This window comes from Paramisgurnus dabryanus, chromosome 6 (assembly GCF_030506205.2).
Source record: "Paramisgurnus dabryanus chromosome 6, PD_genome_1.1, whole genome shotgun sequence".
Classification (NCBI taxonomy): Eukaryota; Metazoa; Chordata; class Actinopteri; order Cypriniformes; family Cobitidae; genus Paramisgurnus; species Paramisgurnus dabryanus.
The window spans coordinates 35,314,458-35,340,149 of record NC_133342.1 but is presented as its reverse complement, the minus strand read 5'-3'; the positions used below and the strand labels follow the sequence as shown (position 1 = coordinate 35,340,149).

General features: G+C 36.7%; 1 protein-coding gene across 2 annotated transcripts; it reads right to left on the bottom strand.

Moving 5' to 3' along the window:
* Positions 1–1,536: 1,536 nt before the first annotated feature.
* Positions 1,537–25,643, bottom strand: LOC135767364 (rho guanine nucleotide exchange factor 18-like). 2 transcript variants are annotated; one of them, XM_065277039.2, is made up of 17 exons: positions 25,535–25,596; positions 25,244–25,421; positions 24,953–25,078; positions 20,159–20,276; positions 15,678–15,932; positions 12,950–13,026; positions 12,683–12,861; positions 11,290–11,351; positions 10,649–10,819; positions 8,497–8,637; positions 8,296–8,399; positions 6,984–7,037; positions 6,855–6,902; positions 6,259–6,726; positions 5,817–6,066; positions 5,580–5,681; positions 1,537–2,882 (listed from the first exon to the last, which is right to left on the bottom strand). In XM_065277039.2, exons 2-17 carry the CDS (start codon positions 25,403–25,405, stop codon positions 2,758–2,760), a joined length of 2,442 nt encoding a protein of 813 aa, XP_065133111.1. In that variant the 5' UTR covers positions 25,406–25,421; positions 25,535–25,596; the 3' UTR covers positions 1,537–2,757. The 2 variants fall into 2 exon arrangements, with proteins under 2 accessions (XP_065133111.1, XP_065133110.1); XM_065277038.2 differs by having other exon boundaries at positions 1,538–2,882; positions 25,244–25,426; positions 25,535–25,643.
* Positions 25,644–25,692: the final 49 nt, after the last annotated feature.

Here is a 25,692-nt window from a genome sequence, read left to right as displayed (position 1 = left end):
CTGGCTTATAACAAAAAACAGAATAATGCCTAAAAGCTGCTGTGTGACAATATGTACAGCTAACAAGCCAAAGAACCCAGAAATAAGTTTTTATAAGCTGTCGAGCCGTAAAACCCAGCTTTTAAGGAGAATAAAGTGGATCGCCGACTACGTTTCCCCCTAGTGGACGCAGTTCTACTAATAGAAGTACTATGAAAAGTTGCCTGTTTCCACTTTTGTTTCTTTAAACGCTCGTTTTATGAGGTCGACAGCTTAAAAAAAAACTTATTTCTGTTTTTTTTGGCTTTTTAGCTGTACACCTTGTCACACAGCAGCTTTTATGTATTATTCTGTTTTTAATTTTAATCTGTAAATAAGTTTTTATAAGCTGTCGACCTCATAAAACGAGCGTTTAAAGACACAAAAATGGAAACAGGCAACTTTTCATAGTAATACTATTAGTAGAACTGCGTCCAATAGGGGGAAACGTAGTCGGCGATCCACTTTATTCTCCTTAAAGACAGGGTTTTACGGCTCGACAGCTTATAAAAACTTATTTCTGGGTTCTTTGGCTTGTTAGCTGTACATCCTGTCACACAGCAGCTTTTAGGCATTATTCTGTTTTTTGTTATAAGCCAGAAATGACAAGGAGGAGGCAGCCTCTCGCAATACAAAGTCAATGGAGACGGTTGGATTGTTTTCCCCCCGGTGGGCGTGGTTTTCAGGTTATGACGCGCGGCGCTCTGTCTCTATTGACTTTATATTGCAAGAGGCCGCCTCCTTGTCATTTCTGACTTATAACAAAAAACAGAATAATGCACAAAAGCTGCTGTGTGACAATATGTACAGCTAACAAGCCAAAGAACCCAGAAATAATTTTTTATAAGCTGTCGAGCCGTAAAACCCAGCCTTTAAGGAGAAAAAAGTGGATCACCGACTACCCCCTAGTGGACGCAGTTCTACTAATAGAAGTACTATGAAAAGTTGCCTGTTTTCTCTTTGTGTCTTTAAACGCTCGTTTTTTTTTAGGTCGACAGCTTATAAAAACTTATTTCTGGGTTCTTTGGCTTGTTAGCTGTACACCTTGTCACACAGCAGCTTTTAGGTATTATTCTGTTTTTAAGTGTAATCTGTAAATAAGTTTTTATAAGCTGTCGACCACAAAAAACGAGCGTTTAAAGACACAAAAGTGGAAACAGGCAACTTTTCATAGTACTACTCATATTAGTAGAACTGCGTCCACTAGGCGCAGTCTGGAGCCCTGTTAAAACGTCCAATATTGGGGGAGGGGGGAATGTGGCCGTTTTTAATTATTGGGGAGGGGGGCCGGACATGTTTTAGTTCTTTAATTTATAAAGCACAAAGTCACCAGACTGACCAAAGTGCTGTATAGAATAAAAATCAAGTCCAAAGCGAAAACACATACTAATCAAGAAGATAGTAAAACACATTCAAGCAAGACACATAATACAATAAATTGTATTAATTTGTATTAAAAACAATAAAAGAATACACATTTTTGATCATGTCAATTGACAAAAGCTAAGAAAAACTAATTTTTTAAAACCACACACAACATTACTTGAAAAGTTCAGAGTAAGACACAATTGAATCTATTAAATAATGTGAGACTTGAGATATGGTATTTTTCACTTCTAATGTAAAGTCTTCTGACAGTAAAATGGTTTTGACTGTAGTAATGTGTGTGTAATAGTTTACTTCCCCCTGCTGCATGTGGAGGAGGAGAAACCAATACATAACATGATACATAATACACAGGTAGTCTTCTACAACTCCTGTAAATTTTAGTTCATATCAGAAATAAGCTTTCAAAGTGAGCTAACCAAGTAAAAACCCTTATTTGATATCAGCTGATTGGGATGTTGCCTAAAAATTAAGCTTCTCCCTAAACAAAAACTAAAAATTGTTTTTACATTACATCAGTATGTGATCTGTGACTCATTTATTTACATATATAAGGCAAAAGCTAAAATTAAATGAATTCTTTACAATATAGGATCATGGACATATTAGGAGCTTTATCCCCATATATTAAAGGAAAACCTATGTCTTTAGAGAAGCATTATATAAAATATTTACCCCTTACACAAACATTATTTTCCAGTTTACAAAATCTAAACAATGCATGTACAAAAAATCTTTCCATCTGTGCAGAAACTAGACAGAAAACTTTGAAAGTAAATTAACATTTCACTAAAATGGTATCATTTTTTTAATAACATATCAATAATATTTGGTTGTTAAAGGCAGGGTCCTTGATCTCTGAAAGTCAATGTTGACATTTGAAATCCCCTAAACAAACACGCCCCTACCCCAACAGAATCTGGACCCTCTTTTGCTAGACCCGCCACACACATAAGCAACCCAGGCAACGATGTCGGTTAGTAGACACGCGCCTTACTGCTGATTGGCTACTAGTGTGTTTTGGTAGTCGTCCCCATAGATATATATATAATAAAGGCTAGATGTGTTACGGCGGAGTCTCTACCACACATAAAAGGTCAACATTCATCAAAACAATTCTTACTTATTTTTCATCTATACCTTTAAATGTGTTATAAAAACAATAAAAATCACAGTAAAAACAAAACAAGTATTTAAAAATTATGACCAAAATCTAAATGGTTTCATAACTACAAATACAATATCCCACAACATAACTGTTTACATCATGATAGGGAAAAACAATCACAGTATATCAAACCTGTAGATTGCAGATGATAAGGGGCATTAAAAGTAAACAATGTGATCTGTATTTTAATGGTCTTTGGTTTTGCGGTGTCCTGGTTGTGTAGTGTGTGGGGGGTTGTTGTGGTGCTTTCTGCTTGTGTTTGAATGACAGGGGACAGCGCTGGATAACTCTTCTGGATGAATGAGGATATCTGCAAAGACATTACAGCAATGCATTTACTTACATTAGCAGAAACACTTCAAGTATGATACATTAATAAAGACCAGGGGCAACTGTAAGATATTTCTTAAATCTCAAACAAATAATGGCAGTAATTCAGCACACTTAGTGACGTTCTCTCTGTGCCATCACATGTGAGAATTATTGCAAAAATTGTATTTGTCTCAAACTAATGAAATGTTTATATTGATTTTGATTATTGATGTAATCTCTTCCTTAACTTATTAACTAATGAGAGATGCTAAACTGTTGGGAGTAATCGTGCAAATTATCATAGCTGTGAAGACAGGGATTAACTGCAACCTTTTTTTTAAACACAATATTACCCACCATTTCTGTCAAATCAACATAATTTATGAAAAAAAATTCAACTATGTTTTATACGTTTTGTCAGCTTATCACAAGCCAATACTTAAAATAGTGTAATTGACTTGTTTAAACTTTATTCTGCATTTGTTTTTTTTACAAAGAAACACTACTCAGTGTTACAACATTACATGTTGAAGCTATTATATTTATTAGTTTGAGGTTATATGAGAACAAGTTGGTTAATTTAATTGTTCTTCAAGTGATTAAATTCACTCACAACTATAGTCATTTATAAATTCAATCATGTCATGTTACAAAGTATGTTCCTTAAACAAAAACATGACAGGTAGATTGTGGAAGTCTACACTGTAAAAAAAAAAAATCTGTAGTTTTTACAAAGAAATATTGGCAGCTGTGGTTACCAGAAAAGTTATGTAAAAAAATACTTAAAGTAAAAGTAAATACTTACAGTAAAAAACAAAAGTTGTTCTTCAAACACAACATTTTTGATAAATCATCATCTAACCCTCTGTTATTTCTCAATAAGAGATTATATAAATGTATGACAGAAATGAAGTCAAACTGTTTTGTAATAAGTGAAGATGGTAATAGGGTTTGTGTTTAATTCTCCTCTGGTGAGATCTTGAGCGATTGAATGTGTTTATCTGTTATTTACAGTTAATATTCATCTAAGATTTTGTCTGTAGTTCAGTTATACTTGTGTTTTGACTGCTCTCTATTTCATCATTAATGTTCATTCATCAAGTCATTATTTAAGTGTCTGTAAAATGGACACTGAGCGATGTAATACCTTACCCTGATGTTGTTTTGTATTTGTTTGTATGATACAATCTCTGTGTATGTGTATGGTCTCTTTTTAAAGGATTAGTCCATTTTCTTTAAAAAAATCCAGATCATTTGCTCACCACCATGTCAATCAAAATGTTGATGTCTTTATTTGTTCAGTCGAGAATAAATATTTTTTTTTTGTTGAGAAAAACATTCCAGGATTTTTCTCATTTTAATGGACTTTTATGGACCCCAATAAATGCAGTTTAAATTAGCAGTTTCAACAGAGTTTCAAAGGACTCTAAACGATCCCAAACCAGGAATAAAGTTCTTATCTAGCTAAATGATTGTCATTTTTGACAAGAAAAATAACAAATATGCACTTTTAAACCATAACTTCTCATCTATCTCCTGTGACGAGCCAGCGCGACCTCACGTAATTGCGTAATGACGTAGAAAGGTCACGTGTTACATATATGAAACGAACATTTGTGGACCATGTTAAACAATAAACTGACACAAAGACATTAATTTGTATCATTTGACACACAACATGTCGGAACGGTCCTCTTTCTCCACACTGGGGCGTAGTTTAGCATACATCATCCGTGACCTCTTGACGTGATGATGTATTGCGTAAGGTCTCACTGGCGCATCACAGTACTGGAGATAGACGAGAAGTTGTGGTTTAAAAGTGCATATTTTTTATTTTTCTTGTCAAAAATGACAATCGTTTCGCTTGATAAGACCCCTATTCCTCGTTTGGGACCGTTTAGAGTCCTTTGAAACTCTGTTGAAACTTCAATTTTAAACTGCATTAAAACAATAAAGTATTGGGGTCCATTAAAGTCCATTAAAATGAGAAAAATCCTGGAATGTTTTCCTCAAACAACATAATTTCTTCTCGACTGAACAAAGAAAGACATCAACATTTTGGATGACATGGTGAGTAAATTATCTGGATTTTGTTTTAAGAAAATTGACTAATCCTTTAAGTTGTTGGCAAATAATTAGAAAACAATTTGTAATAATTTCACAGCAAACTTTGTTTCCTTGTGCAGCTGTCTGTTCCATCACCTGGATTATAGTGGTGCATATATTAAAATATGAATAAAATTATATTAGTTAATGAAATACAAGAAGTTGTTTACATGTTCATATATTTTTACGGTGTTTTTTTTGGCAATCAGATCTGCATTTTACCATTAAAAAAATAAGAGTTTCTAAACAGTTAATAAATCAAAGAAATTCTGTATACAGGTAAGATTTGTAAAATTCACAAAAATTTGCTGTAATGCATACAACTTTGTTGTTGTTGTTTACTGTTTTAAGTTGTATTTTTTACAGAGGTTTTCTGGTAACCACAGCTGGCAGTATTTCTTTGTAAAAACTACAGATTTTTTTACAGTGAAGAACTTAAAAATCAACAGGAAAAGCTGTATATACATTAGCACTAAGGATGCTCAATATTTTCGTCTGATAATGCCAAAAACGGAAAATTACACTGATAAGATTTGCAGAGTGTTACAGGGATCATCCCTTATTAGCACACAGATTCAGTAGCTTTTACCTGGATTGAGCTGTTGAGGACTCTTGGATCTCATGGCTCTTAACCTGCTTCCCTCTTTTCCAGCAACTTTGATGGGCAGTACTTGAGACACCTCTATGCCAGCTAAAAGTTTGAAAGTACATTTAGACAAATGACTAAGAAAATTCCCCCAGTAAAACACACAAGACATGAGCAACATGAGCTCAGAATTTTACTTGCGTATTCACACACTGATGGAGATCTTATAGCAGCTCTTACCTGCACTGTTGGTATGGTGATGTGAGTGATGTTTGCGGTGTTTCTCTTTGCCCTTCGGCTGGCTGGCCAATTCGGTTGGGATCTGCTGTTGAATTGCAATGACTTTGTGTGATTGGTTGGTGGTGCTAAAGAGGTGGAGGGGTACATCTGTCTTGACGGGCAGAGCACTAATGCTCTTCCCATGTGGTGGCACCAGTGGAGGCCTCTCTTCAAAGCTGGAGACATTCAGTGTGGGATAAGGAGGAGTTATCTGAAGAGAAAACAAAAAAAGCACAATCAAATCAATTTTGTGAAATTGGAAAGAACGTTTTAAGGAAACAACAAAAAGTAAGATCCTTGTATATATTAAAGGAAACAACAACAGCTGCAAGTAGCTAATAATAAATAAAAAAATGATGAAATCTGCAGCAGTTGAAGACCAGTTCAGTCTTTAATCACAAACCTGTATCTCTTCATTCTTCAGAGAAAGGTTTCCAGTGTTTAACCCGTTCTCATTCTTCTTTAACTTTTTCTGTAGCTGCTCCAGCTTTTCTTTCTCCTTTTCCACAGCGCGCATGGAGCCTCTGAGTCTCTCCAGATCCTGCTGGTATTCCTCTCTGCACCTCTCCAGCTGATGTCTCTCCTTTGCCAGCTGCTCCTTTTGCTTGCTGCACTTCATTTCTCTCTCTCTCAGCTCTTTCTCCCTGATCTCTGTTTGCACTCTCAGTTTCTCTTGCGCTTGCTCCCACTGCATCTGCTCCTGTCTGCACTGCTCCTGCAGACGCTGAAAGTTGACCAGCTCTTCCCGCTGCTTTTCCAAATTCCGATGCTTTTCTTGTTCCATGAGTGTGTTGCCCCGGTGTTGGGACATCAAATCATCAATGGTGGCACGCTGAACCTCGATATGGGTTTCTAAATTCGAGACTACAGGCTGAGGAGAGAACAAAGCAGACACTTGTCTGTGCATTTCAGTGACGTGTAATCAAGACATGAGTCTTCATCTCTATACTGTAAATATAGTGGAAAAACTATAAATAAAAGAAATGCATTTTGGATTACCTGAAGGCTGCAAAGCTTCTGTGACAGTCTAATTACAGTTTCATAAAGCTGAGGAAATAAAAGAGATTATGTTTAAAATACCAAATGTGTTTAAGGAAGTGAAGAACAGAACAATACAGTAACTCTCACCGCTGCTTTAGGAAAACTGACTTTCCAGCTCTCTAGAATGATCTCCCCATCTGCCTAATGGGTCACACGAAGCAGGATTACACAAGCGCAACCATAACCCAGCAAACAGAAAAAAGTTCTAAGAACGTTCCCTGAAAGTTCCCAACCTTCCCAAAAACGTTCTGCCAACATAAAAAGTGTCCAGTTTTCTTGACGTTTCAAGAACGTTTTTGTATTGTCTGAACATTAGAGGAATGTTACATTTTACCATTTTTAAACGTTACGACAATGTTTTGTTTTAATGTTCACACAATGTTTAAAACTGTTTATTTTATTGACTTGTTTAATTGTTATGTAAATGATAGAGAAACATTGCATTTTATTATTTTAAAAATGTTATAAAACATTATTTCTGAATGTTCAGTAAAAATATTGCTGTAGAAAACACAATTTACTTATTAGGTTTATATGTTGATGCTTTGTTTAATTTTAAGTCACCATTATTGTGATTAGTGTTTGTTTTAGTTGGATTCTTGACCCTTGACAATTTGTTTACAATTTTTTTCTCTGGTTGTGTTAACTTTGTGTTAATACACCACATTTGTTATAAACATGTAAAGTTAGTTGTGCAATTCTGTGGTATTGGGTACATAATGGCAAAGATTATCACCTAATTAATTTACAAATCAAAAGTTTATTTTCTGTCAATAACATAAATGAGATCCAGCACTTTCACAGCAGTTTGTCATTAAGGATATTTAGAAACTTTGGACAAAAAATATCCGCTGTATTATTGCTCATAACAAATGTTGTCTTCTATAACAAAGTTAACACAACCAGGGAAACTAGCAAGCAAATTGTCAAGGGTCAAGAGTCCAACTAAAACAAATACTAATCACAATAATGGTGACTTAAAATTAAACAAAGCATCAACATCTAAACCTAATAAGTGAATTGTGGTTTCTACAGCAATATTTTTACTGAACATTCAGAAATAATGTTTTATTAAATAATAAAATGCAACGTTTCTCTATCTTTACATAACAATTAAACAAGTCAATATAATAAACAGTTGTTGTTTTAAACATTGTGTGAACATTAAAACATGACATTGTCATAACGTTTAAAAATGGTAAAATGTAACATTCCTCTAACGTTCAGACAACACAGAAACGTTCCTAGAACTTTAAGAAAACTGGACACTTTTTACGTTGGCAGAACGTTTTTGGGAACATTGGGAACTGTCAGGGAACGTTCTTAGAACTTTTTTTCTGTTAGCTGGGAAGTAACAGTAGAGGAAAACGTGTGGTATCAGTGACTGTGATATGCTCACCGATAACTCCAGACTCTCCTCAGTACAAAGCTCTCTGATCTGAGAATCTGAGTTAGCCCGCTGGTTTCCATCTTTCATTCTTTCCAATAAACTCCCAGTAACATCTGCAAACAGTCCACTATTTAACAGCATTGCATTCTCATTACAACATAGTAAAAAAATAGTATACTTTAGGAAGGATGAATATAGATTTGCACTTACTTCTAGGTAATGTGTAGTCATCATTGTCGAAACCTGTGAAGATACGAGGACTCTTGGACACTGGCACCAGATCCATTCCCTCACCAGTGGAGGGAGTCTGGTCTAACTCACATGCTACCAACAACCTCTGTAAATGCTCCACTGTAAAACAAGATCACCACACAAGGATTTCAGTACTGACAATAAAAAAATGTAATAGAGGTTAACTTTGACTAAGATCTTAACGATTGTCTTAAGATTGAAAACTGTATATTTTTGTTTTTGCGATTTTGAAGTCTGAAAAGTTTCCCCAAAGGATCCACCTTGGCTGCTCCCCCTTTGCCACTGACCAGGAGAGCGGGGTTGGCAAGTTCCATGGGCGATATAGAAGTTTTATTTGACCTCTTATCTCCTGTCAGACTTATTCTGTCTGATCAAGTTTTCAAATCTATTGGGGCTCTCTAAAGGCTTACACCTACAAAGTGGCAATCCTAACATTTTCATGCCATGGCCCCTTTAACTATGGGGCGGCTAAGGAATATGTTGTAATTCCCCAGGTGGAACGTGATATTGCAATACATCTATGTGCACAGAATGCTGACACCTGGAGAAGTCTCCCTCCAAAGCCCTTATCACTATTTATGGCAGACACTGTTGAAGACTTTGCACAGCATTTTTTGGCATTGGAGAAGCAGACTGAAGCAATAAAACACATCTTGCCTAGGCACAACTATGCTCATTCTGCTCCTGGAGTGCCACCAGTGGCTCCATTGCAACCTGAGCCCATAGAGAGAGGCCGGCCACAACACAGATATCCTTGCTGCGGCACATCCACCTCAAGTACGATGAAGCCAATCATACCCTTGGCACTGCTAGTATGTAGACTTACAGCATGGCAGATACTCTACAACCCATCATTTGGGATCATCTGTCTTGGTTATGTGATCCAGTTTGGATCAGTTCAAGGTACGGATGTACCTCTTTATTGGCAAAGAACACTTAAACGGTCAATTATCACCTTATTCTGTCATTAAGTCAAGGTTTGATGTCAATTTATTTTTCATTTTTGGTCCAACGTCAAATTAACGACCGGTGCAATTGGGCCCTTCTGCTTTGGACCTCAACCACTTAGGGCCTCAAGTCAACTAAACAAAGATCAAGCTCTCCCCTGGGCAGATCGCTTTTATTTGCTTGGTGTTGGACTTGGCCTATGTCAGTGGTTCCCAAACTTTTTCAGCGTGTGGCCCCCCTTGTGTATGGTGCATTCCTTCGCGGCCCCCCAAAGAAAATTTGTGACAAAGAAACGCTCTAAAACTCAACATTTTAATAAAAAAAAAACATAAAATTATACAAAAAAGTAGTGCTTTTAGTTAGTAGCCTTATTTTTTTAGGTTTAATTACACAGAATTCATAATAAATAAATGTTTTTCATGAAATGTCATAAAACTGGGGCCCCCCTGGCACCATCTCGCGGACCCCCTGGGGGCCCCGGCCCCCAGTTTGAAAACCACTGGCCTATGTGACCGCTCGTCTTACAAAACCTGAATGAAGGCTTTTCTGGTAGGAAACAGCAGTTCAACAGAAACAGTTTTCAGAGACTCCTCGGGTATATGGCATCCTTAGCAGCAGTGGTGCTGATCAGGTTGGTGCATATGAGACCTCGAGTCCTGATCTGGGCATGAGAGTGGCACCTGTCGTCCATATGACTAGCTCCAAGAAGCGCAATCAGAACTAATAAAATCTAAACTGTCATCATGTATATTAGATCCTATTCCCACTAATCTACTAAAAGCGGTTTTCTCTGCTGTAACAGAACCTCTGCACATTATCCCCGAAAATTGATGGCCATTCCGAAAATGCAGTCTTATATAAATTTTGTAGTGTTCATTTTGACGTGTTATACAAGTATAGATTGGTCACAAATTGAATAATTTCATAAATTACATTTTTGTCAGGAGTGTCCACAAAGTCTATATACCAAATTCTGTGAAAATTGGACAAAACTTTTGTTTTTGAGTTGTAATTTTTTTTTAAATGACCTGTTGGTGGTGCTAGAGATTTTGAGATAAAATTGGCAAAACTGCATGATTTTAGCATAACTCAATTCCATAGCACAAATGTACAAGATTAGTTTACTAAGGAAATGACTTTTCTTCTATAGCACAATTCTTACCGTCCTTTAATGCACCCGTGAGAATCTGATCCCCTTGCAGGGACTCAACTGCGTTGTGTTCAGATGGTGAGCAGTCATCAGCGCCTGTCACATAGGCTGCAATGCTGGCAAATAACCTGTGATTTTCTGTGAGGTGGTGCTGTATAAAGGCATCTCTCATACACAGATTACCTGCTCAGAAATAAACACCATTCAAACAAGAAAAAACACAATTAAATGTGACGCTTGCTCTTTGCTTAAAAAAAAGGAGACTGATGGATAGATTGTGGCTGCGTCCAAAACCGTATAATTTCTTACTATATACAGAGTAACAGTATGTGACAAAAGAAGTATGTCTGAATCAGTACTCATAAAAGAGTAAGCGAAAAGTACCCGGATGACCTACTACTTCCAGCTGAATTCTGAAGTGTGCATTCAATGGACACTTTTCTATCCCATGAGGCTATTGGAGAGGATGTATAAATGAAAATGATGCAAAGCAACTGATGCTGGTAGGTCACATGACAATGACAATAATGTAGTATGTCTGGATTTCATTTCATACTACACATTTATACTATATTATAAGCTTGTTAAGTATTTACTGTACCTCCTTAAGACAATATGCGATTTCAGACACAGCACAAGTTTGCATTATATACTTGCAAAGTTCCTGATTCTCTCAGAAAGTTCTTCTGGTTCCTCTTCCTCTTCTTCTGGACAGCTGAAACACAACCAGTCATTGTTATAGATTTTTTTTAAGCACTTTTAGCAAGGAAAATCATATATTCATTAACATAAGAATTACATTTTAAAATATATACAAAACAAAGAGAGATAAGATTTAGGTATTCTTGCTGAGCCAGTAAGTTTGGGGTGAGCGTCTGGGCCGGGTTTCCCAAAAGCATCGTAAGGCTAAGTTGATCGTTAAAACGATCGTACGAATCATCTTAGAATTACGGGCCGTTTCCCAAAAGCTTCGTAGCTTACGTAGCACTTGAAAATCATCGTAGATCTACGAGTGCTCTGGAGTAATCGTTCATTCATAAGTGCATCGTAAGACAGCAGTGTTACAAGGTCACCTGCAGGACAACCAGCAAATTGCACTCCTGCAATAACGATAATGTAATGTTTTAAATGTAGGCTATATTTATTTATTGGGGTTTTCTTTGTTTATATGTTTAAATTTCTTTAATATAATATATTTAAAATTAAAAGGAGAAATCAAATTTAATTGACTAAACATATATTAATAAAGAAGGAAAACATATTTGGTACAATTTTGGTAAAAGTTGGTACTAGCAAATTGATAAATGGTTCCTACCAATTGCTGCTATAATTCCTCTAGGCTACAGTAAAAAAAAAATGTTTTGAAGGGTATGGCATCTGATTAAAGAAACCAAATAAATATTTACGGTACAATGCAATAATCCCTAATAATAAATATAACATATTACAAATAATAATAATAATTCTAAACTATAAGATAAAATGCAGGAGGCATTTTGCAGTGGGACGAGTCCTCACTAAATACGGAAAAGAATATTTCATTATGAACAATTTTAAAACACTTAAAAGGTAATTGAACAATAATAAAAAATATTAGTGCACAAAGGCTAAAGATCATTAGCCTAAACAAAATTCTGCTACAAATTCGAGTCATTCCATAGGTGACATTTCAGCACTTGACAAACGGATAGCGACTCGTAAGTAGCACTTAAAACCCAGCTGCGAGCGATCGTTTCACGTGCATCTTTGGGAAACGCACGTAAATGAACAACGAATGTTCGTTAAGTAGCTCGTAGAAAGCGCTCTTAAGTGCTAAGTTTAATCGTTATCGGGAAACCCAGCCCTGGGCAATACTATCTGTATTAAGCTGTTTACCCTTTACTAATAACTACCTTTAAAAACAGTAAATGTTTGGAGATTTGTGTAAATGTATGGAAGTCGTACAGTATGTGTTTACTTAACAGCACATGGGTCACATGGTTTGGATTTGTTGTGTAAAAACTACATTTTTACAATCATTTACAGTTTTGACTCTATGGAACGCACCACACCACCGCCTTCCAGATTTGGTCTCTCCAAGCTCTGCGCACCTCTCCAGAGGAGGTGTAAAACTCGTACATCTCTGGAGGGTCGGAGGAGGCCGTGAACAAAAACAGAGCCTTTTCGTCGTGAGCCACCTCATGCACTGTGAGCTTCTGAAGTGGGATCACTGGAGGTTGATTGTCCTACGGGAACAGAACCTGACTGTTACAATGAAAGGCATAACAACATACAGTATGTGCTGTACTTAAACAGACATTTGTCAAATCTCACCAGTGAAGCAAAGGTAAGTCGCTGATCTTTCTCAAGTAACAGCAGCAAAACATCTGATAACAGCAGGACAAGGACATCTGAGAGAATATGAAAGATTCAAATGTTAGTCAGTATAAAAATATGCATGTTTTTCTCTTCAAATCACAGATAAAACAACCGTGGCAACAGTTTAAAATAAGCCCAATTGTGTAGTAAAACTGCAGGCTTTTCAACCCTGAAGGTTAATTAAAAAGGGGTCCTATTATGCTTTTTCACTTTTTCAACTTCAATTAGTGTGTAATGTTGATGTTTGAGTGTACACTTACTTTACTTTTCTAGGTCGCTGTTCACGCTTGTAGTTCTGGTCATTCAGATTCACTTTTACCCGGTCCATCATGAGTTAACTTACAGTGCATTCTGATTTCGATCACTATTATGTCCTTATTATCATTTCGAAAAACTATAATCTGCTGTAAAATCTATTCTGTACAATAGATGTTGTGAGCATGTATAGGCCTTTACGCACAGAGATTTTAAAACATTGACAGGCAATAAGTCTCTGTATGTCTCGAGATGGTTTGATTTTGGTTCGTTCACGTTTCCAGTGATTTTCTGGAATCCGTGTGTGTGATATTAGGGTGTAATGTGTAATGTAATTGTAATCATGGACTTGGTGAATTTTTTTCTGAAGTTTACATTCATTTGATTTATTTCACAGGGACAATGCAAACCAACATAGTATCAAAGCAAGCTTGTTACCATGGGCGGCGTTAGAGGTGGGCTAGCGGGGCTTGAGCCCCGGACCTATTTTGTAAAGCCCCGATTGTTATAATATGGGCGTCACTAATTTTAATCTGTTAAAATATTTTCTATTACAGCCGAACTGTAATCTCTCGTCAAGAACTGTCAACTTGCTCGTTTGATTATTTATGTAAACGGTTAAAAACGCGTGCTATAGACCTTTCTTTTCCCTTCCAAAGCGTGTGAGAGGTAGCGCGTCTTTCGTTGCTACGCAATCATGAGCGCGCTCTCCGTGACGGCGAGTAAACTGAATGCGTGATCGGATTTAAATTGCTCATATGCACCACACGTCAATCATATCATTGCCACCATGCAATCAGTTAATCTTGTCGGGACTTTGGAGTTTTCGTCTAGAGAAGATGTTACTCTGTCTGTGGTGTTACTCAGCTGTTACTCAAAGAGCTGCGCGGGGTTATTTCACGCCAAGTCACAGCTTCAATGGCAACACCTCAAATACTGTAGAGATGAAGATGTAACACATACTAAACACGGATTAAAAATAGAGTCATCAGTGCCCAGGTTAAGAAAAGAGAAAGGTGCAAAAAAAGACTGTATGCTATGAAGCTCACTCATCTCAATATAAGAATTGTATGAATTATATATCATTATTTTGCTTGCTGTGTCTGTGCTTAAGTTACTCATAGAGCAGTAGCCTTATTCAGTTTTACAGAGATTGAACATAACCAAGTCAAGTCTGTAACTTAAAAAATTCTAAATAAATCAAAACAGAAACACTACCTGGTTGCAGAAAATGTATTATCATTAATACATTCATACTCAGGAATTTAATGTGTTAGTTCAGTGCCACGTTTTAATATAAAGTTATTTAAGATAAGGTTAAGAAAATATTTATACTGTTAAATATACAGTGCAATATAAACAGTGCTTTCTGTGGTAAATAATAGAAAAATATGTAATTTACAGAAATATTGTGTATTTTATGTAAAAATAGCTTTGTAGCCCTGCAACGAGATGTCAATCTTGGGTTTGAGATCCAGGAACATATCCTGGATGAAATTTGTATTTATCCTGGATGAATTAAGAGATGAGTGTGAAAGAATGTTTATTTTTATGACATTAAAAAGAAATCCAACAAGAAAAAATTAAGATGTATATTAAAGAGAGAACAGTTGTGGATAAAATAAAGGAACAATGAATTAAGTGGAGAGTAAAAAAAGAGCCAATATGTTAAAAAAAAAACTGTTGGCCCCCCTTTGACTTACATTAGTCAAATTCATGGGGGAGTAGTGTTAGGGTTACCAATATTTTTCAAAATATATTATTTTGTGTTCTGCAGAAGTCATACAGGTTTAAAATAACAATTAGTGGAGAAAAAGATGACAGAATTTTCATTTTGAGGTGAACAACTACTTTGATATCAGTGTAAAGTGTTAACTCAGTGGAACATTGTTATTTTAATGAGGACTATTAAAAAAAACTTAAAATTTAACTTTAAGCTTTTTAAACTTTAAATTTAAGTTTAAGACTAAATATATTATCAAATTCAAAAATATATTCAATTAAGCATTACTTTATACAAAATGTATTTAGCATATATACTGTACAGATTTTAGCACTAATATGGCTAAAGGTATATTTTCTCAGACTGTATTCACAGAAAACAGATCTGTGTCATTAATTTATGAAAACGCTCACCATCTGTTTTAAAAAAAGAATGCCACATTTTGGTAAGGAAGTGGGAAGCAGAAGCTCATTTGCATTTTAAGGTACACACGTGAAACAATGTGGTTTTGCTATACTCAAATAGGGACAATTTGGGCATGTTATAATGAATAGATTTATGAGGTGTCAGACACATTCGGGGTACAACTGAGACCAATATTACATCTTGGGCATAATAGGACCCCTTTAAATTAGGCTTAGTAAGGTCAGATTCAACAAGATCAAAAGTGTTCTAGAAACAGATTGTCAGTGGTACAGTGATGACCTTTGCTTTTGTTAGATGTTGATCTCCAGTTGAGCATCCCCTCATACAGCAGCCTCCTGTCGCCCTGCAACATGTCCTCTCTGCGAAACACTCGACCGTGGGCCATCTTCACCTGGGACTTAGGCTCTAGTTTATTGCTCAGGTCCCTCAGTCTTGCTGCGTTCTCAAACTCGTCCACAGGGATATTTACTTTAGCTATGGTGTCTTTAAGCAGCTCCAGACCTTGTACCAGTTCCCTGTGCTTCTCTGAGTCAGCTGTCAACAGGTTGAGTAATAAGACGTAAAAGAAGTAAAAATTCTGTTTAATCTTCTGTCATCCAAGAAAGTAAAGACAGTAAATGTACACTTATAAGCCATTACATTATGACCACCTCCAACTTACAGCAATGAGTGCATCTGGCAACCAAACAGTGGTACAGACTGTGTTTAGAACTGTGTTTCGTGCTGGTGATGCTCATTAACATCATGATAATGTGCCATGCTACACTGCCAGAATTGGTAAGGAGGGGTTTGAGGAACATATGGTTAATTTCTGTTAATGCCTTGGCCTCCAAATTCACCAATTTAACATTTACAGTATGCAAGATATCCCAGAAGACCTTCTCGCCACCATATTGAATCAGTACTCCTGTTTTGTGGTGGTATAAGGTAAAGAATAATTGACAACGGGCCATTTAGTTATAAGAAAATAATGCACACCCAAGGTTCAAATAGTTCAAAAAACAGTCAATTATTCAACTTATACCACTGTTACCAAAAATATTGCTCTGGTACATATTTTAAGACATTTAAAAGGTTGGGTGTGCGGTTTAAAGAAAAATAAGCAACACCCATGGTGAACACTTTTCAGCCAATCAGAATGAAGCATTCAACAGACCCGTGGTATAAAGGTTATTAGGCAGGTGGTCATATAATGTAATGGCTCATTGGTTTAAGTTCAAATGTGATGTACTGTTGAACAAACGTGACATAATTAATTAAACGCTTTTCAGGTGTTAATACGAGTTTGTTATCTGTCACTTACTCAATGCTGTGTCAATGTAGTGACATTAGGGGTTTATCCTAAAGAGGCCAGTCACGTGAGAATTGGTGAGTGGAATTTGCATGCCCACACAAATATATATATATATATATATGTAAATATAAATACTCTCTCTTTATATAGAGGCCTCTTTAGGATTAACCTGCATTCCCTAATGGAGAAAACAAGACCTTGTGTCTCTCCTTGGACACAGCTGAACTGCTTGCTAAATTGGCCGGAACACCATCTATGCTCCTTACAACAAATACAGGTGCTGGTCATATAATTAGAGTATCATCAAAAAGTTGATTTATTTCACTAATCACATTCAAAAAGTGAAACTTGTATATTATATACATTCATTACACACAGACTGATATATTTCAAATGTTTATTTCTTTTAATTTTGATGATTATAACTGACAACTAAGGAAAATCCAAAAATCAGTATCTGAGAAAATTAGAATATTACTTAAGATCAAAGAAAGGATTTTTAGAAATATGGGCCACCTGAAAAGTGCCAAAGCTACCAGTACCTGGTTTAAGGACCATGGTATCCCTGTCCTTAATGGCCAGCAAAGTCGCCAAACCTTAACCCTATAAAAAATCATTGACAAAGAGGAAGATGCTATGTGCCAGACCCAACAATGCCACTATTACAAAAAGGCCACTATCAGAGCAACCGGGGCTCTTATAACACCTGAGTGCCAGTGCCACAGACTGATCGACTCCATGCCACGCCGCATTGCTGCAGTTATTCAGGCAAAAGGAGCCCCAACTAAGTATTGAGTGCTGTACTTGTTCATACTTGTCGTGTTTATACTTTTCAGTTGGCCAAGATTTCTAAAAATAATGTTTTTTTGTATTTGTCTTAAGTAATATTCTAATTATATGAGATACTGAATTTAGGATTTTTCTTAGTTGTCAGTTATAATCATCAAAATTAAAATAAATAAATAGGGGTGGGAATCGCTTGGACCCTCATGAATCGATTCAGAATCGATTCTTAGTGTCCCGATTCGATTCAGAATCGATTCTTGACGTACTAATTTGCATATCTGTGACGTCATTACGTCACATTTGCTCTCAATAACACAGTCTCACCCCATGTCGTCAATATTTGACGACACTTGACCATTCGTCAATATGTGACGCGGAGGGTATACCTTTCGCGTCATTTTTTGACAAACTGGGGACTTCAATACTATTACGTCCGTTGCATTCTCTTCTCCTATTTTCTTACCATTTTCGCGTCGGTTTAGGGTTAGATTACGCAAAATTAAACAGTGTACGCGAAATTAAACAGTGTACGCGAAATTAAACAGTTGTCACCTGGCGTTGGGGTTAGAAACAGTTGTCACCTGGCGTTGGGGTTAGAGTTAGGTTTGGGTAGGGATGTCATTATGTAAATCTAACCCTAAACCGACGCGAAATTGGTAAGAAAATAGGAGAAGAGAATGCAACGGACGTAATAGTATTGAAGCCAGGTTAATGTTTGCGCTTTTGCTACTAGTCTGAACTGTCATATACTGTACTTTAATAAATAATGTCATTCTTATGTACATATATGTCCTGTTTCTGTAATTAAACGTGACATATTAATTCTATATGTTAACTGGCATTAACTTCCACAAACTGACTAACGTTAAGCGTCTAATCATCATCATTATACACAGTGATTGGCAGTATTACTGTATAATGCAGCGCACCCAGCGACTGAATAACAAACTATGTGCATATTTTTACAGAAGTATATTCATGTTATATCTAAACAGTCAGCGGATGGTTTAGGGGTGTCCAATACGTAGATCGCAAAGGCAATGCCGGTAGATCGCACATAAGTTAACTTCCACGCGCGAAATTGTCATTATGGTCTTTTAGAGTAATTGTGAAACACGCAGGTCTTTTTGAGTTGCTGCGCCTTTCTTCTCAAATGTGTTTTGCCAGGCCACTGCAATTGGGTCATGTTTGTAAATGAGAAGTGGTTCTCAAACAGTTTACCTGGATAAATAAAGGTATTATTATTATTATTAACTTCCAAAATTCACAAGGATGCACATTATTTCCTCACGCAGGAGTGATCCACGCGCACGGCATGTGTGTGAGTGAGCAAACGAGAGAGAGAGAGAGAAGAGAGAGAGAGAGAGAGAGAGAGAGAGAGAGGCAGCGTAGCGCTGATTTGTATGCTTCTGATACTGCTGTAATTTTCACTAAACCGCATCTCCGCTATTTTAAGGAGTACTCGACATGTACTCAAGGATTTTTTTAAAGCTCCTCAACAAGAATAGAGTAATGGTGAGAGCCCTAAATTCAATGTAGAGATATATGCAGTATAATCCTACAAGCATTTAAAGTGTTCTTTCTCTTCTGCTCTTGTAAGCTGCGCTATGCGCTCGTGCAGTGCGCGCTCTCTTAAGTTGTCCATGTGCATCACCGCTCCCCCAGTTAAGTTTTGCCTTTTGGTTCTGATAACGTGACGTTATTATTTTGTAAATTAAGAATCGATTCTTGACATTTGTGAATCGATTCAGAATCGGCCCATTCATCTAAGAATCGATTTTTTTGTCCCACCCCTATAAATAAACATTTGAAATATATCAGTCTGTGTGTAATGAATGAATATCATATACAAGTTTCACTTTTTGAATGGAATTAGTGAAATAAATCAACTTTTTGATGATGGTCTAATTATATGACCAGCACCTGTATATACCTGTAGGTCTTGGAGAGTGGCATACAAATACCATTTCACTAAACTGAGACAGCATCTCAATCCTTCCATCAGGCAATGGAGGTTACATCAGTAATCAAGACGTTTCCATGTTTTTTCATAAATGTAGTCTATTTGTATTTAAAGGGGACAGAGAATGAAAAACCATTTTTACCTTGTCTTTGTTGAATAATGGTAGTCTACCCGCATTCACGAACATAAAAAAAGTTGTAGACAAGCTAAACATCTCAGTCTCATAGAAATTCCTCTTTTAGAAATGTCAGCCATAAAACGGCCCAATCTGAACAACTGATGCTTATGACATCACAGGCATCTCACTGCCCCTCCACTTTAAAATAATTGGCTACATTTTTAGTGGCAGCAAAGTCAGCCAATCAGATATGAGATTGCAAGTTAAGCCAGTAGGGGGAGCCAAATAGGTGCAAAACCACTTGTTTAAAATCCCCCACCCTAACAGAGCTATCTGAGAGAGGATTTTAGGAAGCTTCTAAGGCATTACAGACCCAAACAAAAAAAAATTTGTTTACATGTTATATCACAGAACAAGGATAAATACCCCGTTCAATCATTCTATGTCACCTTTAAATACAAATTGGGTGAAAACTATAATTTAAATGAATAAAAGAAAGTACCTACAATTTGCCTTACATAAAATGACTTGTTCATTTCGAAGGTCAAACTGTCTAAAAAACAAGATAAAAGTTAATATAAAACAGGACATAAACATACCTTGACTGTATGTAATGACACGTTCAACAAGCACTTGATAGTTAGTGATGCAATGTGTTATAAGTAGAATAATCTCTGGTATTCCCAATCTTCGTATGATGGACAGCCGGCATATTTTCTGACAACAGAAAGAATGCAGTGCTAAGAAATAAAATTAAATTCCTCCACTCAGCCTCCAATTCTTAATTAACAAAACAATCATTTTGAGTAATGAAAGTTCATTTTTGGATGTACAGAATTTTTCTTCTGTTGTCTAAAGGTTTGATCAGTGGTTCTCAAACTTTTCCGGCATGTGCCCCCCGTGTACTGTGCATCCCTTCGTTATCCCCCAAAGAAAATGTATAACATGTTAAATTATATAATGTAGTGGTGTTGGTATAGTAGCATTATTTTTCTGAGCTTTAATTACACAGAATTTATGATAAATTAGCGTTTTTAAAATGTCATTAAACTGGGTTCCCCTGGCACCATTTCAGGGCCCCCAGGGGGCCACGACCCCCATTTTGAGAACCACTGGTTTAGCTGACTGCATATTTAAACTTTATTTATACATTTTATCTCTAGGTTACTGGTAAAAAATGAATATACAACCTATGATAATGCAGGTGTGGCTAGGTTTGTGAATTATGAAGAAAATGTTTAAAATATTTTATTGCCCCTACAACACCAGATGGTTTAGAAAAGAGGTCTCCAATGAGGTCCACAGTCCTGCAGTTCAGTTCCAACCCTAATTAATAACACCTGACCTGAAACAGCCAATCAAGCCTTAAATCCCATTTCACATACTGCTTTTCTTGTGAGAAAAATATAAACTAGGTGCATCCCAAATTGCACACTTCTGTGCACGTGTGTTCACACTGAACAAACCAAAACAGAAAGTGTACTTTAAGTACCCGGATGATGCACTCATTTTACTGAAAATTTAAGTGTGCAATGCTGGACCTTTTATGTACTCAACGTTCGCAGCTTTGCTTAGGTGAGATCAAAGTTTACCTGCAAAGACGGTTACACCTCAGCCCTACACTTACTGAAGTCATTTTAAACAAAACATTAAACAATGACATTAAAAGAACAATGTACAAATAGATTTTCACTGACTTGCATTGTAATTTGCATTTGATGTCATTTGTTCTCATCTGGGAAACCGTTTATACTTTACGCTTATACTATACAAATAACGGCTACAAGTACAATTTGATGTATCCTTTGTTAACTCAAATCTACAACCAGGATTAAGTAGGTGTATTGTCTGCCTTTTGGTTCATTTATATAGTGTGACAAACCACTTAATATTAACTACAGGGTTGAGCACTGCCGCATTCACTGCCTTTGATTATTTGGTCTGATGAACCACTTAACTCCACCTACCAGGGTTAAGTATTGGCATATCAACTGCCTACAATTATATGGTCTGACTTACATCTAAACAGCACTAAAAGTGGTTCACTGGGTTGTAATCATATGGGAACCATTTTAAGTGCCATATAGCACCTATGTAGCACCTTCGTAGAACCCTATTGTGCTGAACGATATCTGGTGCTATAGTGATGATATATCCTCCCCATATGGTTCTTCATAGGTACTTTATATGTGCTATAGCATTAAAAATGGTTCCCCTATGATTACGAGCTTTTAGTGCTATATTTATCCCATTTTTTAAGAGTCTAGAATGATCAAACATTTATCTTAATTCCCAGATTATCAGATATATTTATTTGATTCGCATTATAAACAGCTAGATTTTATTTTTTGATGTCAGATAAAATTAACAAAATTAATAGCTGAAACATTTGCCTCTTGGTCCCGTTCTTCTTGTGCTTTTGAAGCTTTGATAATTGTGTTTACAGTGCGCAATATAACACATGTTCATGTTTCACGTGTAAAAAAACTCAGTATTTTTCACACAATTTACTCATCTGTATAGCGCTGTTTTCACTGTCCTCAAAACGAGTCTTCCTTGTTCTATGAAGTCCCTCTTTCAGAAATACGTATCGAGTTCTGATTGTGTCGTTTGTTTAGTGTGTTGTGATTCGACAGCAGCTTGCTGTTTGAGCAAAAGCTGGTGACTGACGTATTCCTGTGGGCGGAGTTTAGTAAAAAAAAATGTTTTGTTGACATCATTAAAGCAGGAAGTAGAGGACTGTAGTCCAAACCCGCTGTTCGCTGTAGGCTTTGAAAGGCCAATTCTGTTAAAGAAAATATATCGCCTGGCAGCCCAGATAGCAAGCACATGTGGGCCACTTCAGGCAAAGATGCGACACTGCTGGCCTTCTTATGGCCCGAATAAAAGGGAAGTGAACCTAAAGTGGCTCACATGTAAAATAGCAAAAATGGGCCAAATATATCATATTATATGTGGGCCTTTTAAGGCAAAGATGTGGTGCCCACGGCAACATGTCATCTGAATATGAACCAAAAGTGGCCCATCCGACAAATAGTGAATATGGCCCAAATATCAAACAACAAATATGGACCACCTTTGGCAAAAATGCTGCACAGCAGTCACAGGCTAATCTTGGAAAAAAACAAATGTGGCCCTCACATGTTGCAGCAAATGTGGCCCAGCTCTTTACAAACATGTCTGGGCCAGTTTTGGCATAGATATGGCACGGTAAGCACTGGTCATGTGGGATTGTGTCTAAAGTGGCCCACATATGATGCAGTAAATGTGGCCCAGTTCTTTTAAAACATATCCGGCCCGGTTTTGGCAAACATGTGGCACAGTAAGCACCAACTCATGTGGGTGTGAGTCGAAAGTGGCCCATATATGACGCTGTAAATGTGGCCCAGCTGTATAAAGATGCATCAGGGCCAGTTTTGGCAAAGATATGGCACAGTAAGCACCGGCTCATATTGGTGTGAATCTGAAGTGGCCCACATATGATGTAGCAAATGTGGCCCAGCTGTATAAAGACGCATCAGGGCCAGTTTTGGCAAAGATATTGCACAGTAAGCACCGGCTCATATGTGTGTGAGTCTGAAGCAAATACCCAGCTAACAGAGAAAAGTTCTAAGAACGTTCCCTGAAAGTTCCCAACGTTCCCAAAAACTTTCTGCCAACATAAAAAGTGTCCAGTTTTCTTGACATTCTAAGAACATTTCTGTGTTGTCTGAACGTTAGAGGAAAGTTACATTTTACCATTGTCAAACATTATGAATGTCCTATTTAAATGTTAACACAATGTTTAAAACAACAACTGTTTTTTATATTGACTTTTTTGCTTGTTATGTGAATGATAGAGAAGAATTGCATTTTACTATTTTAATACTGTTATAAAACATTATTTCTGAATGTTCAGTAAAAATATTGCTGTAGAAAACACAATTCACTTATTAGGTTTAGATTTTAATGCTTTGTTTAATTTTAAGTCACCATTATTGTGATTGGTGTTTGTTTTAGTTGGACCATTGACTTCTCCATTTTTTTCTGGTTACCTTACTTTGTGTTTAAAAAACACATTTATTATGGTAGTGCAAAGTTAACAGTGCAATTCTGTGGTGTTAGTATATAATGGTAAAAATCATAATCTAAGTAAAGGATTTACAAAAGATTTTTTTCTGTCAATGTTGTATATGAGATCCACCACTTTCACAGCAGTTTGTCATTAAGGTGTTTTAGAAATTTTGGCAAAAAATAGACGTTGTATATTTGGGACGTACAAACATCAAGAATCAGACTATGAATCTCAACCATGGTGACAAAGCAAATTGTAAAAAGTGAATTATTTATCCATGTCGCAGTGCATGCTGGGAGTCCTGAATGAGATTTGTAATTTGTTAATACCCAGCATGCATTGCAGCATGAAGTTTTTAATTGAATTGTCACCATGGTTGAGATTCATACTCTGTTTGTGGCATCACTCTGGCTTGCTCGTGGGGGAGACGTGTCTAACAGGAGTGGACCACACAAGTGCCATCAATCCATGCCAGGTGTGGGCCAGTGAAGGCCACAAAGAATGGTGTTGGATCTGGGCCGAATCTGGTACAAAATTTAAATTAACTATTACCCAGATTTGGGCCAGATCTGCTTTATTTGCTTTGTGTTTGGCTGACATGTGGCGTTTCTATGGTTTGCTTGTGGTAAAGATCAGGAAAAAAGAGGTGGACCGCTCAAGTGCCATCATTCCATGCCAAAGGTGGGCCAGATGAAGGTGTCAGATGTGAACCAGATCTGGGCCACAGCAATTTTGCTATCTGGGAGTGAACTTTGAGCTTTATCATTTTGCAGGTATTATTTATTATCTAACAGCAACATTACACACTAACTAAAGTTTGAAAAATGCGATCAGGAAGAAAGTGACCTTTAATGTTTTTTAATCCAGTAAAGGTATAAAAATTGAATCTTATTGTACAACCCCCTTGATGGAGAAGGTACAGTTTGTGACATACTAAATCTAATTTTGACTACTTAAATCCTCAGTGTAAATTTAACATCGCTCTGTGTTCGTATGGGAACCCCCAGCATGTTTTAAAAGTAACACTGAAGCAGTGTTAGAGTTAATTTCATACTTAGTGATTAATTGACTGATGATTATTTGATTATTAAAAACGCCTGATGAAAATCCATGTTTGTAGTCATTAGTTTTAGGCCCTGTCCACGCGTACACATGCATTTTCAAAACCTTAGCTTTTTCAATGCGGTTTGGGCATAGCTGGAAAACTTTATTGTCGGTTGGGATCATCACACACACTTATAAATAATAAATAATTTTCTTAGGTTTTATTTTTGTTACCTGACTCCAGCACATTACGTTTCTCAAAATTTGACAACAAAAAGGCTGAGTTCATTCTTACTCTGATGAAACTCTGAAACTTCTTGCTGTTTAGCAGTAGGTATCTGTACCAGTGGACTGCATCAGTGTGGTGACTGCAGAAAACTCCATAACAGTACTGCAGTTTGTCTCTCAATTCACCTGAGAACTAAACGCACACAGGGAGAGAAACTAAAATCAAAGCAGATCCTGTAAGCAGGGGGAAATCTGATACAAATCATCATATTTAAACATATTTATTTAGGGCTGGAAAGTCCAATGTTCAAACACCAAAAGTGATTCATGCACAAACTGCAGCAAATATATGACACACCTGTGCGATGAAGATGTCTCCGATTCTGTGAATGCAGTAACTCTGACTGCTGCCTTCTTCCATGGAGTCGAATCCTCGTTGTTTAAGGGAGTTTAAGAGCTGAGCCATCTCCAGCAGACTGTCCACCTGCGGGAAGAGTCTCTCCAGCTGCATCTCATCCATGTTTGTTTAGTTGGAGCTGTACTATTGATTTCATAAACACAATTGTTCAAAATTGTTTTAAAATGTCATGTAGATACTTGTAGAGGTATTAAATTCAATAAAGATCAAAAACAAAATAATGACACATACCGTGCTGGTCAAATCCAGGTGGGAGCTTCAAAGTCTTGTGTATCTGCCTCCAGATCTTCCGCACTGCATTATAATGACCATATGTGTTGAAAAGCAGCAAATATACTTCACACTTAACATCAACAAACAATACCTCAGGCTCTGATGATACAGTAATC